General features: G+C 37.9%; 1 protein-coding gene across 1 annotated transcript; it reads right to left on the bottom strand.

Moving 5' to 3' along the window:
• Positions 1-850: 850 nt before the first annotated feature.
• SLU7 (SLU7 homolog, splicing factor) lies at positions 851-18,213 on the bottom strand. The gene is made up of 16 exons (XM_047091476.1): positions 18,128-18,213; positions 15,828-16,013; positions 14,316-14,469; positions 13,894-13,974; positions 13,432-13,596; positions 12,471-12,539; positions 7,750-7,797; positions 7,438-7,569; positions 7,084-7,181; positions 6,610-6,677; positions 6,337-6,476; positions 5,058-5,219; positions 3,648-3,752; positions 3,419-3,490; positions 2,978-3,094; positions 851-2,364 (listed from the first exon to the last, which is right to left on the bottom strand). Exons 2-16 carry the CDS (start codon positions 15,995-15,997, stop codon positions 2,185-2,187), a joined length of 1,761 nt encoding a protein of 586 aa, XP_046947432.1. The 5' UTR covers positions 15,998-16,013; positions 18,128-18,213; the 3' UTR covers positions 851-2,184.
• Positions 18,214-20,030: the final 1,817 nt, after the last annotated feature.

The raw sequence follows: 20,030 nt of genomic DNA, 5'->3' as shown, positions 1-20,030 counted from the left end.
TTTTCAGGTGTTCAGGGTGAACCTGGTAGACTGAAGCCTGCTTGAGGTTTCTGTCAACAGAAGAAATTGCAAAAGACCAGTCTTTCTGGTCCAGAAAGCAGGGCTTTAAGTACTAGAGAAAGGAGTAGGCTTTAGAGTCAATAGATACTTGGCTTTATGTCCTGGCCCTAACACTTTTACTTATCAGGACCTGAGCAAGCTACCTGGACTAATTAAGCCCTTGTGCTTATTATAAAATAGATTATCCATTAGTCCATGAAGTTCTTTTGCAGAGATAATGTACAAAAATTACAGTACATAGTTCCAACACTCAACAGGCAGCTATTAGGGAAATAAAATCAAAGTTCACATAATGAATCATGTTCCAGGTGTTATCTTTTTTCCAAAATGAAGAAATAAGACGTGAGTTCAGATATTATAGAATTCTTCCTAAAATCAGTAAATTAGGTTTCATGGAAGAGGGAACAGAGACCCAGAAAAGTCAGGTGACACATTTTTTGACTTAAAAAGATCCTGAAAATTTTTAATTCAAAATTAAAGAAGCTATGGGGCGCCTGGGTGGCGCAGTTGGTTAAGCGTCCGACTTCAGCCAGGTCACGATCTCGCACTCCGTGAATTCGAGCCCCGAGTCAGGCTCTGGGCTGATGGCTCAGAGCCTGGAGCCTGTTTCCGATTCTGTGTCTCCCTCTCTCTCTGCCCCTCCCCCGTTCATGCTCTGTCTCTCTCTGTCCCAAAAATAAATAAACGTTGAAAAAAAAAATTAACTCAAAATTAAAGAAGCTAAGCCCCCTGACAGTCCCATAAACTGCTTTTCTGTTAAGTATTTGAAATAATGCTACAAACCACTCAGTTAAGTATTCTAATTATGTATCTTTATTACCAAAAGATAAATAAAATACAAAATAGACATTGTCACTTTATGGAGCCACCCCATGGTAAGGTAGGAATATGAACACGTCATTGACTTTCTTGAAATAGGTTAAGAATTACCTCCATTTGCATTGCTTTTTTAATTGCACAGTAGTCTGAATCTACACACTATATTCATAGTACTTGACAATTCGATTGTTACTATTTCTGAGATGGTAACTTAAAGCTGTATCCTAATCAGTTTTGGTGAGCTGTTAAAAAGCCAATGTACTTCTATCAGGGGTTTGAAACAGGCTGTTTTCATTGAGCCCACTCTGTCAGTATTATTTTCATGATGGTCTTGGAAGAGGCCTGAGGATCATGGTGGTCTCAGTTATTAATAGCCCTACAAGCTATCCTAATTCTTTGAAGAAACTTTCAACTTCAGGTTTTGCTTTTTGCAAATTTTACAGACATCTGCTTACTATAGATATTAGGTATAATGGATATTCTACAATCTTTTAAAATTTAATATTCATTATTTTCACATAAAGGCAATCACAATTAAAGCAACAAATAGTATCACAAACTGTATTTTCTATGATAGAGGAAAGGATTTCTGTGTTTAAAGGCTCAAGTCCAGAATGATAAAAGACCATCACAACACTGGCTCAAAGATGACAAAATATTATTTTTCTGTTATTCTGGATGTAAGGTACAAGGAAATATTTTAAAAATAAAAATTTTATAACCAAGTAGAAAACAGAATTATTACTATACAGATTGACATGGGAGATAAAGTTACTCATATGTTCTACAGGTTTCCTTTCAGTAACCCAAAACCCAAGATAGAATAATTTTTTTAGTTTCAGACCAGGGAAACCTTAGAAGGCAAAAACAAAGGATTCTCAAATAACTATAATTATAGTTACTAATAATTTGAAAAAATGAAACCCTGATTTTGAGAAAGAGTAATCTGCCTTCAAAATGCGTGTTAACTAGATAAAGGGCCATATGAATTGTGGAGATACAGTTTAAGCCTTAATAATGTTGAGTAGAAGACATTCTTGCTAGGTAAAGAGCCAAGGCCTCTTTCCACATCACCTAATATAAAATTGGAAAAAAAAATCTTAACATACACTTAATGAATTGCTCTTTGTTTTTCTTGTTTCTTCGGTGTACAAAGAAATGAATTTACAAAAGGACTTCTGGAAGCTTTATTAAAGTCAGGCAGCAAAAAGAGTAGTCAAGGGGTTTTCCACCTACAATTATCAGCAAGAAGCTGAAAACAATGTATCTATGTGTCTATCTTGGGTGACTGTCTATAACTAGCTACTACTGTCCAAGGAAGGAGGCCATGGGGTCATCCGGCCTCTGACGTTTCATTCTATAGGCCTCCATTTCCTCTTCAGTGGGTTCCCGAGTTTCATATATGCTATTGTAAGGCCGCTTCCTCTCATCAATCTGCATAATCTCCTTGACGTGAAGAAGGCGGGCTTCCTCTGCATTCAGGGCCTACAGTGAAAGAAAAAACATGAGTACCACCAATAGTAGCAGAGTACCAAAAGACCCCACTGAATGTAAACTGCTATATGAAAAACCTAGATTATCTGAAAGAGCTTGAGAGTCAGCCAGACTACCTTCAAGCTACAACGAATCACTGTTTGGCTGATACAATATTTTCATACAGCAGGAAATAGTCTACCACATTTTCAATGTTAAAAAATTTTTACTTAATAACAAAGATTCAATGAGATTCACTTTACTAACATAAGTCCAAAACTGATACTTCTGGTGGAAACTACAACTCTGACTTTTCCCAAGGACTTGCTGACACAAATTTTAGAGCTAGAAGGCAATTCTTTCTGGACATATGTCAATAACTCTTAAAGAACAGCTTTACAAAGAACATTTCTTCTGTACATTAGTGATTTTTATCAAACATTCTGAGAAGCAGGCAATACTAAGACAAAAAAATCTCCATTTGCATTCTAGGCCTGATACAAGGTGACCTGAGCAAATCACCCAGACTTGGGATTTTTAAAATGAGCTTGGAGACAGGACTAGATAATTTATTAAGGTCCGTACAAATAAAGAATACTGTCATTGCTCTGACTTCATAAAGTACCTTTTTCAATTTTTCATGTTTCTTTTCTTCATCATCACTATCTGAACTGCTCTTTCGATGCTTCTTCTTCTTCTTCTTTTTCTTCTTTTTATCTTCTTTTAGTTTTTCCTGATGCATCTGATAGGGAGGATTGAAATATAGGGTTATTAATGCAAAAACAAAGTTCTGGTGCAAATTTTGAAGTCTGCCCTCCAGCACTTAAAATTTTTGGACACATGGGGTGCTGGGTGGCTCAGTCAGTTAAGTGTCTGACTTCAGCTCAGATCATGATCTCACAGTTTGTGAGTTTGAGCCCTGCATTGGGATCTCTGCTGATAGCACAAAGCCCATTTCGGATCCTCTGTTCCCCTCTCTCCCTCTCCCTCTCCCCATGCATGCGCACATTCTCTCAAAAATAAATAAACATTAAAAAAAATTCAGGACAAATGATTATAGACTTACCTCCATGAGCGTTTGAGGTTTTTTTACAGATTCTTCTCCAGTTATATCATTTATAATACATTCCTCTGAATTCTGTGGGAAAATATAGTCATTTGACTTGAGTAATCATAGTTACCGATCATTGAAGAAAAAGTTAAAATTTGAAACATGAGAAATATGTTTCATACAGATTCTGACTTACGAACTTTTGTTGTTTTACACTTGCAAGAACTAGAGCACAATTACTTACAGCAACCTCCTTCCCAGCTTCTCCAGTGCAATAGGAATACTTGAAAAAGGAGTGACAGCATTTGTATCCCCATCGGCCTTCTTTCCAGTAAGATCCCCAGATATGCTGCAGAGAGAGAGCTGTTACTTAAAAAGGAACCTGAAACTAGGGACTCTCATACACTGTTGATATGAGCATAAAATAATACAGTCCTTTAAAAGGTTAACTTGGGAGGAAACTTATGGGGATTCCAGGGCTAGCTAATAGGGACAAGGTGGCCTGCTCTCAAGTGTGACAAGCAGGCATTAAATTATAATGGTCTTACATTTTATTCCTAAAACTTTAAAAAAAAATTAGGATATCTGACTTCTCTTTAAAAATTAAGAAGGACTGGGAAATTCTGGGCCCACATTCCTACTTGGCAAGAACTGGCTGTTGCTGACCAGTGGATGCCCCTTTCAGACAGGGTCTGTGTTCTCTAGTTTGTATAATTTGCCTGAGTCACTTCACTCATATGATTTAGCAGCCTGGCTCCTATAGGTAGTTCTGTTTTTGATCCAACTTAGACAATTGTAGGTTGGGTACACATGTTTTATAATGTGATGCAGTATGAATTACACTGTATCACTTATGTTCTTGTTAAAATATTTAACTTTACTCAAGTCTTTAGATCTGAATTTGTTTATAGGAAATACAGAGGATAGAGGAATAACTCGTATGATATCATACAAGTAATTGAACCAGTCAAAATAGAATGTGAGTTTACAAAATAACTGTCCTGATCTGTTTAGGAGTCACTGTCCTAAAAAAGGGGAGTTTCGATAGAGGGAGATAGAGAAAAAGAGACATAACAACCAAAATAAACTTTGATTGGATTCTGACTCAAAACAAAAACAAAAGCAAAAACAAACCACCTATTTAAAGGCATTTTTGTGTATATTTTGGTAATGTGATTAAGAATTACAGATTAGAGGATATTAAAGAGTCCATGATAATTTTCTAAAGTGTGATAATGTAGGGGAATATCCTTAATTTTAGGAAATACATGATATAGTGTCTATCAGTGAAATATCATAATATCTGTAATTTTCAAGTATTTTAGTAAAAAAAAAAAAGATACAAATATATATATGTGGGTATATGTATATACCAGCATGCATATACCCCTCCCTCTGTCCAGACAAAACATATATGGCAACATGCAAAATATTTCTGAATCTAGGTGGTGGGTATGTGGGTGAACATAATAGTATTCTAAAGTTTTTGTATTTTTAGAAAAATTTCATAAAATAAAATTAAAATGTGAAAAAAAAAAAAAAAAAAAAAAGGAAAACAAGCCCAACAATGATTTGCTATGAAGCTGTAAAAAGAAAATATAACTCAGAGAAAAATGCTAACAAGGACACCAGATGGTTCTAGTTTAACACATACTGTGTGATTGTGGATCTTCACATCCTCCTCATACTTAGAGCAGGCGACAGCCCTCTCCTGTCCTTTGATGACTGTCCCATGTCTTGAGTACTCCACATAGTCTTCAGTCTGAGCTAAAAGCAATTCAGCTGGAGGGGCATCCAAATGTTCTTGGCCACCATACTAAAAGAACATTGAATATTATTAAATACATTTTACAGCAAAGGTTTTCATTCAAATCTCTATTGATCAGTTTGTTTCTAATCAGAAACATGAAAGCAATATTTTTTATGGGCTCTGTTATACAAAGTACAGTGAAAAAGAAAAAGCCACATGATTTTTCTTCAACTTTTTTTTTTTTTTTATTTATTTTTGGGACAGACAGAGACAGAGCATGAACGGGGGAAGGGCAGAGAGAGAAGGAGACACAGAATCGGAAACAGGCTCCAGGCTCCGAGCCATCAGCCCAGAGCCTGACGCGGGGCTCGAACTCACGGACCATGAGATCGTGACCTGGCTGAAGTCGGACGCTTAACTGACTGCGCCACCCAGGCGCCCCAAGCCACATGATTTTTATAGGCAAATAAAAGATGTCTCAGTTGTTATCTATGTGTTGAGCGTGGCAAATTACCAAATGGCCATCAAATCCTCTTAACCTTGTATGCGTGCCCATTTGCCACATGACTTTGCTACTCTTCCCCTCAAGAGATAGATAGTCTGTTTCTCCATCTTTGAATCTGGGCCTGGCCATGTTACTTGTTCAGGCCTGTGGGAAACTGGGCAAATGTGATGCAAGCAAAGGCCTGGAAAGCACTTGTGCAGTGGGGCATATTTTTGTTGCTAGTTTCTGGTACCCCAAGAATGCCATATGAGGCTGGACTAGCCTACCAAAGGAGGAGAGCCCACCCTGGGCAGACATGAGCTATTCCAGATGAGGTCTCTTAGGACAATCAGCCTGCTAACTGCTAGAGACCAGAATGAGGCCATTCTAGATCATCCAGCTTCAGATGGGCAGGCCCAGACCAGGAGACCCAGCTGACATACAAAATCCTCAGAAATAACCAATGTTTCTTTTAAACTGCTATGTTTTTGTTATTGTTGTTTTCCCGCAAAAGCTTCCTGATACAGCTAAACTGATAATGTATACACTTGATTTCAAGTCAATGTGAGGGTAGGACTGTTCCTAACAAACTAAAAGGGACTTTATGTGCATTGTATTCCAAATGTAAATTGAATGATCATTAACTAGTCATTTCTCTTTAACGAACATTCTTTTTGTAAGCATTTTGGTCAAAATTACCTTTTCCAGGATGCTTTCTTTCTGCTGTTCCTTGAAGTCTTCTTTTTTGACTTTGAAGGACTTGTACAACAGCTCTAGTTTTGTAGGATCGGCCTGCAGATGCACTTCAGATCCCTTGTCATAGGCTTCCCAAGCAAACACTACAAAAATCAAAGACATTTTAATGACTTGTCAGCTACATTTATTGCATGCTTGTTAAAAACAAACTTTTAAAAATGCCCCCAAATTTCTTTTGAGCTTATAAAAATACCTTGACTTAGAGCAAACACTTACACTGTGTCTGAGCCATTGAAATGGTATCTCCTGTGTATCTAACGAAGTTATCCCCTGCATAGCTCACTCTGTAAATGCAAATTTAAAAAACAAGTTGTTTCAGAAATTGCTTTCTTTAAGGAAAGTTCATTCTTTTCTGACCCAACCATAGATGATGTTTATTTTAACTCAGATTCAGTTTTATGATTAAAAACTCTCCCCCCACCCCCGCCCTACCTTGAAATCTCTCTATTTTTTAATGTTTACTTATTTTTGAGAGAGAGAGAGAGAGAGCGAGCAAGCATGGGAGGAACAGAGAGAGGGAGACACAGAATATGAAGCAGACTCCAGGCTCTGAGCTGAGCTGTCAGCACAGAGCCTGATGCCGGGCTCAAACCCACAGACCGTGAGGTCATGACCTGAGCTAAAGTTGGATGCTTAACTGACTGAGCCACCCAGGCTCCCCAAAATCTATACATTTAACTTGATACTTACTCATCTGGATTCTTTCCTGCATTGGCATAGGGATTCTCTCTCATCGCTCTAGTTTTGGGATCATAGTAAGCAGAATTTGGATCTAAATTCCGCAAATACTAGAAGGGAAAATGGTTTAAGACTGCATTAATGTTTACTTCTGTCAAAAAAGATTTCAGCACACTAGGCAGATGAGTCAATCACGATCAATTGTGTGTATACATTTCCTGGTACAGAAGATAAAATACAGAATGATACCTAATCTTGGAATGACTATATTACCTATATACTATCCAGATACCAGATGAGTAGACAAAATTTGGGGTGGGAAGACAAATATTTTTTGAGTGTGTATGTTAAGTTGGCAAGGCTTACTTTTGCAATATCTTCTCGAATCCTGAGATTCCGGACAGTAATTCGCCTCTTAGAGTCAAAGTTCTGTCCAGGCATGTCAATGTCATCTGCGTATTTATCTTCATCCTCATCTTCACTATTATGATCTTTTTCCTGAAGGAAGTGGAAAGAGGGAAAAACAAATTATAAGAAAAAAAGAGCAGCATCTAGTTCTTACTTTCCTTTAATCCAACTCTTATTCAGTTATATTCCTTAAAGCTATTATTATTATTGTTATTAGCCATTAGCCATCAGAAATTGAAAAATTTGCCAGACAAGGCAAATATTTATTACCGTTTGAGAATTTGGTTCCTCTTCTCCCCACTGGTGTTTTGGAGAATTCTGCATTATGCAAGAAGAAAAAGAATTTGTTATTTTATTCCACTGAATCTACTGATTCACACTTTATTTTTTATTATCATTTTTTTAATGTTTAGTTTTCAGAGAGAGAGAGTTAGAGCAAGCACTAGCAGGGGAGGGGCAGAGAGGGAGACAGAGAATCCAAAGCAGGCTCCAGGCTCCAAGCTGTCAGCACAGAGCCTGATGCAGGGCTCACACTCATGAAGTGTGAGATCATGACCTGAGCTGAAGTTGGATGCTTAACCGACTGAGCCACCCAGAAGCCCTTATTGATTCACATGTTAAATACTTAGGTAAAATAATATAACTTAAATCTAACTGAACAAATCCTCCTATTTCTCATTGTAATGAACACATAAGTTCTGAATACAAGTATGTACTTATGAATAATTTTATCAGACTGTCTACAAAGCCAGTAAATTTCTAGAGAAATTTTCAATGATATAGGATTATAATCACACAAGGGTAGGAGGAACATCAAGATGACCAATGTAATCAATATATATTCATTTCTTATATGTTAACCTTTAGACACCATTTTTGCTAAACCTTACTAGTTTTCTATCAAGTCCAAAAAGAAAATGTTACAGGATCATGTAATAAGTATCTTTAGAACCAGAACAGCTTATGTAAAATTTAGGCAATGAAGGAATCTACTCAGATGACACCATACTGTAATTTAAGAAGGGTGAGATCCTTGGCACAAAGATACTCTTTCTTCATTAGCAACTGGTCAGGATTTTCTCTAATTCTACAAAATGCCTATACCAAAGTAATCAGTATTTTATCATGTCCCTTTAAAAACCTTCAAAGGTTAAAAAGAGTACCTTATAGTATAGTGGGGGAATATGAAAATATATGTGTGTGTGAATCTATCTATCTATCTATCTATCTATCTATCTATCCATTCCCCCTATATAAATAGAATGATATAGATACATATACAATATATTGGTGAGAGCATAAATTTGAGCAGCTCTCCTGAATGGTATCTAAGTGATATGACACCAAAATATTAAATAAAATACTCACTGTGTCAACAACTACACATTAAGGAATTTACTCTGAGGGAATAATACATCAATTATATAAAGAGATATGTACAAGAATGTGATTTATAGTGTCATATACAGTATCAAAAATTTGGGAAAAAATCAACTTAATAATAGATAATTGGTTATATATATTACTATACTTGATGAACACTGAACATCCATTAAGGTGATTCTATCTGGGGCACCTGGGTGACTCAGTCAGTTAGGTGTCCAACTCTTGGTTTCAGCTGAGGTCATAATCTCACGGTCATGAGATGAGCCCGTTCCTGGCTCCACACTGGGCATGGAGCCTGCTTAGGATTCTCTCTCTCTCTCTTTTCCTCTGCCCTTCTCCTGCTCATGCTTGAACTCTCCCCCCTCCCCCAAAAAACCGTGAAAGTGATTCTATTCAATCTGCAGGAAAAAAACATATAATTTGCTACCCCCCTTTCTTTTTTGCTGTTATTTTTTTTGCTGTTAAAAAGGGAGAAAGAGATGGGAATAACATTATATATTTGTTTTTGTTTGTATTTATGTAAGAAACTCTGAAAGTATCCACAAGAAAAACAGATTATGGGGGGGTGGTGAGGTTTTGAGATAGGATGAATGGAGGCAAGGATGGGAGACTTTTTACTGCATATCTTCTTAAATTACTCTGAGTTTTATATAATACCATGTGAATTTATATAAAAATAAATAGGTCTATATTTATTTAATTACACAGAAAACATGACCTCATTGCCTCTATCGTTTAACTGAAAGAGGTGATAAGTATGCAAAGATGAAATCCACATAAAAAACAAGTTGTATTATCATTACACACATATATAGATATATGGGGGTAGGTGGAGTGGGAACTAGAAAGGCCTACCTCAAAATGTTAATAGTTAAAATAGGAGACACTTTCTTCCTTATAATTTTTCTAAAATTTCTTTCACTGCATATGTGTTACTTTCAGAATCATTTTTTTAAATAAAGATTTCAGTTTTTAAGTAATTTCTACACCCAACATGGGGTTCGAACTCACAAGCCTGAGATAAAGAGTCACAAGCCTTACTGACTGAGGCAGCCAGGCCTCCCAGAATTATGTGTTCTTTTAAATGTTCTTCAGTTATTTTTATTTTTGGTTTAGAGAATAAGAGAGGAGGAGAGGGGCAGAGAGACAGAGAGAATCTTAAGCAGGCTCTACACTCAGTGTGGAGTGTGGAGCCTGGTGTCGGGCTCGATCCCACGACCCTGGGATTATGACCTCAGCTGAAATCAAGAGTCAGACACTTAACCAACTGAGCTGCCTAGGTGCCCGTTTTTTCTTTTATTTTTTAAGTTTATTTATTTATTTAGAGAGAGAGAGGGAAGAGAGTGTACGTGAGCAGGGATGGGGCAGAGAGAGAGAGAGAGAGAGAGAGAGAGAGAGAGAGAAAGAAAGAATACCAAGTAGGCTCTGTGTTATTAGCACAGAGCCTGACACAGGACTTGATCTCATGATCTGTGAGATCATGACCTGAGCCAAAGTCAAGAGTTGGATGGTTAACCAACTAAGACATCCAGGCACCTCTGTTTTTTAAAACAAATAATTGTTTTTTGGAGTTCCCACAAGTTGTGAGTTCAACAACAAAAAAATTTATGATGCTGTACAGAAAGTTCAATCTCTACAGTAGACTTTTCTCCTATGTATGTAGTTAGTATCCAAGTACTGAAGTGGTCAAAAATCATCAGTCCCCTGTATACATTTAAGTATGCTTACTGGGCAACTAAATTATACTATGTTTATGATAAACAACAGAGAATATATTAGAACAAAAGAAACAGGCCATTTTCCTTTTTCCAGAATTGGTGGTAACAACAGTTATGAATTACCAAATGTTTACTTACTGTGTGATATGAATGCTAAACCTCCTGAAGGGTACATGTTATCTCTGTTTGAGAGATGACAAACTGAGGCTCAGAGAAGCAAATTAATTTTTCTACGATCACCTAGCTAGCTAAGGACAGAGCTGGATTTTAGCATCTATCTGTTAACCTGTGCTGTGAGCCTCAGGGACTGTTCGCTAAGTGGCCTCAGGGACTGTTCGCCTGGTGCTTACTTAGGTCTGTTTCTAATTCATACTTGACAAGAATTCCTTTTAGAAATTTAAACTCCAGGGGCGCCTGGGTGGCGCAGTTGGTTAAGCGTCCAACTTCAGCCAGGTCACGATCTCGCGGTCCGTGAGTTCGAGCCCCGCGTCAGGCTCTGGGCTGATGGCTCAGAGCCTGGAGCCTGTTTCCGATTCTGTGTCTCCCTCTCTCTCTGCCCCTCCCCCGTTCATGCTCTGTCTCTCTCTGTCCCAAAAATAAATAAACGTTGGAAAAAAAAAAAAAAAGAAATTTAAACTCCAAATGTTTTTTATGTGTGCCATAAATTTGTTAAAAAAAAACTTTTAATAAGCATAATATACATTAACTATTAAGTTGTCATGAATAAAAAATTGGCTGCAATACATCTTTTTACTATAAAATTTTTTTAGTCAAAAATTTTGTTTTATTCACCTATAAAATTATTATAGTCATTATGGAAAATGTAGGAAGCAATAGTAAAAATACAAAGAAAAATTTACTAATTCTACACTGGATGAGAATTAGTATTCTTATCTTTTTTCCTATGTGATATTACAATATTTTTTCATGTGTTATTTAAATGTAAGTGTTACCCACTGTTGTTATAAAGATTTTAAGAGCTATGCCCCAGGGGCGCCTGGGTGGCTCAGTCGGTTGAGCATCTGACTTCGACTCAGGTCATGATCCCGTGGTTCATGAGTTCAAGCCTCACGTCGGGCTCTGTGCCGACAGCTCAGAGCCTGGAGCCTGTTTCAGATTCTGTCTCTCTCTCTCTCTCTCTCTCTCTGCCCCTTGCCTGCTCACGTTTTGTCTCTCTCAAAAATAAACATTAAAAAAAATTTTAAAAAAAGAGCCATGCCCCCATTTTATCATGCAGATGCAGGACAGTTTACTTCACCAATTCCCCGTTCCTATTTAAGCTATTTCAATTTCTTGCTATCTTAAAAAGTGCTACAATGAACATCTTTGCATATATGATTTTCTGATTACTAGAAAATTCTTCAGGATTGAAAGATCTACTAATTTAATTCCAGAAAACATATATAAATATTTTATGGCAACATTCTTTACAAAATGATTGTGTCAAGGTATATTCTCATGAATGGCATGAGTGCCAGTTTTACTCTTTCCTCTCAATAGCACTTCTCTGTCCCTAAAATCTTGTTGTTTTTTTTTAATGTTTATTTTGTTTTTGCGAGAGACAGAGAGAGAAGAGAGAAGAGAGAGGAGAGAAGAGAGAGAGAGAGAGCGCGCGAGCGCGAGCGAGCACGTGCACACAGGGGAGAGGGAGCCAGAGTATCTGAAGTGGGCTTTGTGCTGACAGCAGATAGTTGAATGTAGGGCTCGAAATCATGAACCGTGAGAGATCATGACCTGAGCTGAAGTTGGATGCTTAACTGACTGAGCCACTCTGGCGCCCCTGCTAAAATCTTTTCTAACTGGAGAGATAAAATGAATTCTTGTTTCAATTTTCATTTTTGTTTGCTAAGAGTTTGAATTTTTTTATTGATCATTTTTATTACTTACAGCTTGTTCCACTAATTTCCCTGAGGCTAATTCTTCTTGGAGTTTCTGGGCTTTCAGTGTTCGTTTTGCCTAATAAAAAAGGAAACATTTGAAATTAACTTTACAACATTCAAATGAACATTTAGTTTTTTTATATTTAAAATCAACAAATTTATTGCGTTCAGAAAGTTCACTAAACAAGGTCGTCTCTTTGGGATTTCTTGTAGCTCCAGATCTATGGTTTCTAAACAGGAGTTACAAACTCCTGTTTGAACCAGGCATTAATATAAACTGAGCCAAATAGCAGCAGTGATTAAACTGCAGAGAACAAGCTAAGTTCAGAAGGAGCAGCTGTCACCTGACTCCAGATGACTGACTCTTGCCAGGCAGACCCAGGATTACCATATCCTTGTTCAAGAATAGATGAAACTTACATTATACGAAATTCCATGATTTTTAAATGTAAACTCTACTTAAAAAAAAGGAAAAGGCAGTGTGACTATGGATTTTAAGGAATGGGGATGAATAGGTAAAATCATAACAGAAAAAAACTGAAGCTGAATTAAAATAAAATTCGATTTTCTGAAATGAGTTATCCTATTCCCCTCTCACCTCTCTCAAATGCTATGCGAGACAATGGTAAAAATAGGTCCATGGGCAAGATGCAGTGTGTGTGTGTATATGGGGGGGGCAAGAGTTTATAACCTTAAAAAGCCAAAAGCTTTAGATACTAATCTGTTCTCATGCTTCCAATATCTTCTGCAACCTCAGGAATCAAAAAACAAAAAAGAATCAAATAAGACACTGCTGCCAATAGGGCTAGCCCACTTCATCTTCACTATTCCATTAGGCCTACTACTACTATTATAAAAATGCTACCATTTTTATATTGCTTGAAGACAAAAAATAGAGTTGCTAAACCAGTGGTACAGCAAAATATACATTCTTTAAGGAGTGTGGGAAAGCAGGGAACTTTGCTCACCAGATCAACTTTGGCGTATTCTTCTACAATTTTCATGTGTTCCTCTGGATTGTAGCCATTCCACCGGTCCCTCTTCCCATCATAGTCAAACATCAGCTGGGGCTGGACATGCTCATCTGGAGCTATATTAGTACCTGTAAATTTTGCTCCAACTCGCCTAGGTCTCTGGGAAATAAAATAAAATAAAATAAAGTCTTTCCCTAAGTTCCTGTAGCCCAGAGGAAAATTTCAGATGACCTTTACAAAGCAAGCATAAACACACCATGGGAGTTTATGGTCTGTTCAGTTATCAGTTACTCTCCCAGCAGTAAATTCTGATGGTGCTAATCTAATTTCACTCAAATTAGTTTTTTTTTTAACTTGTACCAAAATTTAGGTAATTTTAGAAAAATAGAATTAATCTGACAAGGAAGAATAAAAGAGACTCTGACAAGTTTCTAAAATTCTCAAAGGTGAGCTTACCTCAAAGCAGTCTTTCTTTTTGTGTGTCATGGCCCCACAATTTTCACATGCTCCCTTGCGGTACTTAGTAGTTATGGAATTCTATAAATGGATATAAAGAAAAACAAAATATTCTAATTATCTGAATAAATTAGAAATAATTTTGGCTCTCACTACTATATTATCTAATGAAGTGACTGATTCATTGAGAGAAAAACGAGTTAGAGTCTCCATACTTTACAAATGAGAAAATTAAGTACTTTAGCAACATAAAATTTATAAAAGAAAACACAGACTAAAATAGTATGTATTGTGAATTTTAATCTCAGGTAAAAGATTATATAATCTGTTTCAATTTAACATAGTATCGAAGGTTCTTATATTAAGTTCTTAAAATAAAATCTCCATTTCCAAAAGGATATATATAAAAGTTGCCCACATACCTCTTTTACACCCCTCTTGTACCATTCTCCAGATGAGCTGTATTGCTTCTGTTTCTCTGGTTGTGGTCTCTGGTGCTTTAAAGTAGGTCTTTTTGATGGATCAATATACCATGGCACTGAAGAAATATACTGAGGTATATGAGGGTTGATGTCTCTGTAATTAAAAAATATATATATATGTTTTTAAAGAATAAAGTTTGGGGGTGCCTGGGTGGCTCAGTCGGTTGGGCGTCCAACTTCAGCTCAGGTCATGATTTCGCGGTCCGTGAGTTCGAGCCCCACATTGGGGTCTGGGCTGACAGCTCAGAGCCTGGAGCCTGTTTTGGATTCTGTGTCTCCCTCTCTCTCTGACCCTCCCCTGCTCATGCTCTGTCTCTATCTGTCTCAAAAATAAATAAATGTTAAAAAGAAAAAAAAAAGAATAAAGTTTGAGGGGTGCTTGGGTGGCTCAGTTGATTAAGCATCTGACTCTTGATTTTGGCTCAGGTCATGATCTCATGGTTCATGAGATCGAGCCTTGCATAGGGCTCTGTGCTGACAATGTGGAGCTTGCTTGGGATTCTCTCCTCTCCGCCTCTTCCCACTTGTGCTTACTCATGCTGTCTCCCTCTCTCTCTCAAAAATAAATAAACATGTAAAAAAGAAAAAAAGTTTGAAAATAGTTGATATTACAATTACAAAGGTAGCCTTTATAGACTCTAAGGCCAGAGATAATGCAGTGGGAGGGAGAGGGAAGAGAATATGCTTGGTATCTCTATAATGTAGAAAAAAAAAGAAAAATAAGCAAAGTAATTTATACTTTATTTTAGATTGAAAAAAATTCCAATATAGAAACTAATAGTGATAGAACTGAAGTGAAGAGATAGATATGGAAGACACGGATGTATGTTAGTAAATAATGTCTCATAAAAGAGTAAGAAACTAGCTAATAATGTCTAGAGTTGATTAAAACAATGATGTAGGTACATTATTTAGAGATGTGGAAGTATCAACCAGAAAAACTCAAAACAGAAAGATTTAGAAGATTTGCAGAGGTGGAACAAGGAGTGGGAGGGGTTGAAAGGGATGACTGCTGTTCATTGTAAGTCCTTCAATATTTTTTTATTAAACCTTACATATATGAATTTGATAAAATAATAAAAACAAAAAGAAGGTAAATGGTAAAGATAGCTTCCTGTCAAAGCAAAGGATGAAAAACTACTCAACTACGTGGACATAAATTTGAATTTTTAAAAAATGTTTATTTATTTACTTTGAGAGAGAGGGAGAGAGAGAGAGAGCACGTGCACATGTGCACGAGGGAAAGGCAGAAACAGAAAGGGAGAGAGAGAATCCCAAGCAGGCTCTACGTGGGGTCAGCGCAGAGCCAGACACGGGGCTCGATCTCACAAACCTTGAGACCGTAACCTGAATGGAAACCAGGAGTTAGACGCTTAACCGACTGAGTCACCCAGGAGCCCCATAAATCTGAATTCTGAATGAACAGATCATGCAAATAATGAAATAACTTACTTTCCTTCTTCATCAACTTCTGCAGGAGCATTACCCAGTTTCCGCTGCTCTTCTAACTCCTTCTTCTTTCTCCAGTCCTCTCTGGTCATCTTCTTTGGTTCCTCCAGACTCATTTCTTTGGACCCCGACAGGGGGGCCGCATTAACTGCATCTACAGCTGCAGCTGACATGGTTATCTGGACCCCTCTATGAAAAGAATGAAATACATATTAGAATAAAGTAGGCCTTCATGAATTCATCAGTAAAACTATTAAAAGTACATCCTAATAACATATACTACAGTCTGGCTTATATATTTCATAAGTTCTTATAGTATCTGTAAGGGAAGGGTCTCGTTCCCCTCCACAAGGTCTCTATTTACCATCTGTAGTTCCTTCCTCAACTCTAATTTATAAATGCAGAGAAATATATAGACATGTACTCAAAATTTCATAAGACTCTTTCATTAACATTCCTGAATTTCTCTATGTGTGTCTCAGACTTTACCAACACATTACCTTACATGAGTAAACAACGTCCTGTTTTCCTTAAAGACGAAATGCCTTAAGAATTATCTATATCCACTGACTTTATTTCCTCATCTTCTACTTCTCTCCTCAATCACTCTAATATAGCTTCCATCCTCTACCTCTCTAAAGAATTACCACTAAGTTATCAATGATCAATGTACTAAATCCACTATACATTTTTCAGTTCTGTTCCTTCCCTCTTGAAATATTCTTATCCCTTGGCGTAAGTAACACTATACTCTCCTGTTTTTTCTTAACTCTCTCTTGCTGCTCCTGTCTCCTTTGCAAGTTCATCTAGGTCTGCCTAGTTGTTTGATTTTGCATTCTACAGGGCTCAGTGCTAGAGTCTCTTTCATTACTCAGGACTCCATCAGTAGACTAGGTCATCTATTTCTAAGGCTTCATAGCCACAATATATCACTGTTGGCTCTCCAACTTACATCTCCTCTCCAGATCTTTTATCTGAATTTCATATACATATATTCCAATTGCTTACTTCATAGCATCTTCACTTAGAGGTCTTAGTGATACCTAAACTCAACAAATCTTAATTGAAACTCATGATCTCCTCCATGAAATCTCATCTCCATTCACTGTTTCCTTTCTCTTTTAACGTTTATCTATTTTTGAGACAGAGACAGAGCATGAACGGGGGAGGGACAGACAGAGAAGGAGACATAGAATCGGAAGCAGGCTCCAGGCTCTGAGCCATCAGCCCAGAGCCCAACGCAGGGCTCGAACTCACGGACCGCGAGATCGTGACCGGAGCTGAGGTCGGACGCTTAACCGACTGAGCCACCCAGGCGCCCCTGTTTCCTCTCTTAGTGAAAAATACCATTCATTCCTTTACATATATGTCCCAGCTAATCTCCACATCTATTTCATCACTAAGTATTGTTATTTTCACCTTCTGAATAGCACTCAAATTTATCTACTTCTCTCTATTCTCAATGCTACCATTTCAGTGTAAGTTATTACTTTCCTTCCTTATGGGTCTTCTGTCAGTCTCTCCAATCAGTTCTCCACACTGCAGTGTTATTTTTTCAAAACACGTATTTAATCATACCATGTCCTACTACTGAACAAGCTTAAAATCCTTCAATGTGGCACTGTCCAAGAGAAATATAATGCCAGCTTCATACATCATTTTAAGCATTCCAGTAGTCATATTAAGATAGTAAAAAAAAAAAAAAGCAGTTTCTCTTAATATAAGAGAAACTACGGTAAGTCTTTAAAATCTGACAGATTTTTTTGGGGCGCCTGGGTGGCTCAGTCGGTTGAGCGTCGGACTTCAGCTCAGGTCACAATCTCACGGTTTGTGAGTTTGAGCCCCGCGTCGGGCTCTGGGCTGATGGCTCAGAGCCTGGAGCCTGCTTCCTTTTCTGTGTCTCCCTCTCTCTCTCTGCCCCTCCCCCATTCATGCTCTGTCTCTCTCTGTCTCAAAAATAAATAAACATTAAAAAAAATTAAAATCTGACAGATTTTATAGGTATTCAGACTAATCCCCAACAACACTGTCCCCCTAACATAGCTGGACAGTGCACCTCCAACATCTGATAATTCATACTCTAAAAACCACTGAAGACGCAGTCCTGGTCTGGCTGGGCACAAGTAAAGTGTCTGAGGCCTAGGACGGCGGCTTCTTTCTCGGTCCCCAATCCCCGTTTCCCCCTCGACCTGGCGTTCATCACTTCCGTAAGGATATATCTAAGAATTAGGAGCCTTCAGCCTATTTTCCAGAGTTTTCTAGCTTCACTTCTTCTCGATCCCCAAATTCCCACATTTCCTCACCCAGTCCGGCCACCGCCGACCCCAAAAGCTTCCGACAGAGACGAGATCAGTCCGTCAATGTTTACTTCCTGTTGTCCCGCCCTCTCCCGGCAGCCACTTCGGTAGTTTCCGGACGAGCGGCAACATGCGCATTAACATCTTGTGGAGGGGAGGGAACTCAGGCTCCCACGCGACGTTGAAATCGCGAGATCTCGAGGTTCCCGCCCCCCCCCCCCCCGCGCCCCAGGACTGTGAAGGGAGTTAGTTTCAGCAGTTGTTTTCCTGTTGTCTGCTTTTGAATTATTGTTTCTTTTAGAATCGCAGAATCTTAGGATGTTAAAAAAAAAAAAGTCCGTAGGAAAGGCAGCAGCTTAAGTTTTTCTACAGAACTGTAAAATGAATGGGGAAGTTCGTGACGTATTACGGGGAAAAAAAAGGCAGTTACAGTTAGTATTAGTAGCCGCGTATTGTGTAACAAGTTGGGGACGTGGTGAAGAAAAAGTGACTTTATGTCCTCGAATTTAGTCATGCAGAGTGAAAAAGACACTTAAAATAATTTCATATAATTTACAGTTGTAAAAAGTCTCTGTGAAAGGAATACCAGGTGCTATGAGAACATAAGGGACTAATAATAGGTAATTGTGACTTTCTGCACTCAAGTGATCTTGTGTTTTTACCATTAGAAAAAAATACTATAAAACAATTTCTATTTCAGGAAACCAATAGTATCTGATATCCCAACCCTCCTTTTAAAGTGCACATATGAAGTAAGATAAAATACTGGAAAATAAGCATTTTGGTAGTAGAATTTCTTGGGTTTTCTTTGTGCTGTTATCTTTTCTTCCTCAAAGTAACATGTATTGCTTTTATTTTTTTAATTTTTTTAAATGACTATTTATTTTTGAGAGAGAGCACCAGTACAGGAGGGGCAGAGAGAGAGAGAGAGAGAGAGAATGAGAGAATCTAAAAGAGGCTCCAGGCTCTGAGCTGTCAGTACAGAGCTCCATGGGGGCTGGAACCCATCAACAGGGAGATCATGACCTGAGATCATGACCTGAGCTGCAGTGGGAAGCATAACCCACTGAGCCACCCAGGCGCCTCAACAAGTATTGCTTTTAACAGTAAAAGTGAAAATAGTTAACATCCTTGCCTCAATAGGAGCCAATTGTAATCTATTTTTTTCTTATTAAAACTTTGCAGTGCCTAGAGTTGAAGAACGTAAACACTAATTTTGATTTTACAGGGCAGTAGGTGAAGGGATAGAAAAGATCAGAGAATGGCCTGAAAGCGAGTAGTCTCTGAATCACCTATGTTTTATTTTGTATTTTTTAAAACAATTATTGCAATTTGCTTGGAAGGTTTGAGGCCTGTTTAAAACCACCAGGCACAAGGCATGAGGCTGGCTCAGTAGGTGGAGCATGCAACTCTTGATCTTGGGGTTGTGATTTTGAGCCCCATGTTGGGTGTAGAGGTTACTTAAAAATGAAATCTTAAAAAAAAAACCCAAAAAACAAAAACAAAAAAAACCCAAACAGGCCCAATCCAGGAAGCATATCTCCTAGAGGAATCATAAAATATGCTGGACAAGAAGGAAGAGTATTTTGTAAGGTTTGGGTTCCTCCTGGAGGATTTTGAGGAGGGTTGTAGGGAAGCAAGGGTCAGTACTAGATGGGTTGCTGTTTGTAAATCTCAATTAGAATTAACTGGGATTGATTAGGATCTAGGTGCTGTTATAAGGTGAGGGTGATTTACTAATTGGGTAATTCCAATAATAGTAGGGAGTCTGGGGCATCACTGGTGAGAAAGCAGTGATCACACAGAGAGTGGTTTATAGCATTTTACATTTACTGCATGACCTTTGGAGACCATGCTTCCTGTTGTAGGGGAAGACTGACCCTGGGGAGATAAATATCTTGCACCCAAA

The sequence above is a fragment of the Lynx rufus genome, unplaced genomic scaffold, assembly GCF_022079265.1.
Source record: "Lynx rufus isolate CCGP_SWC_20201006 ecotype Redwood Valley unplaced genomic scaffold, mLynRuf1.p SCAF_1, whole genome shotgun sequence".
Classification (NCBI taxonomy): Eukaryota; Metazoa; Chordata; class Mammalia; order Carnivora; family Felidae; genus Lynx; species Lynx rufus.
Note: the sequence above shows the minus strand (reverse complement) of the source record. Positions and strands in the feature narration are given on the sequence as shown.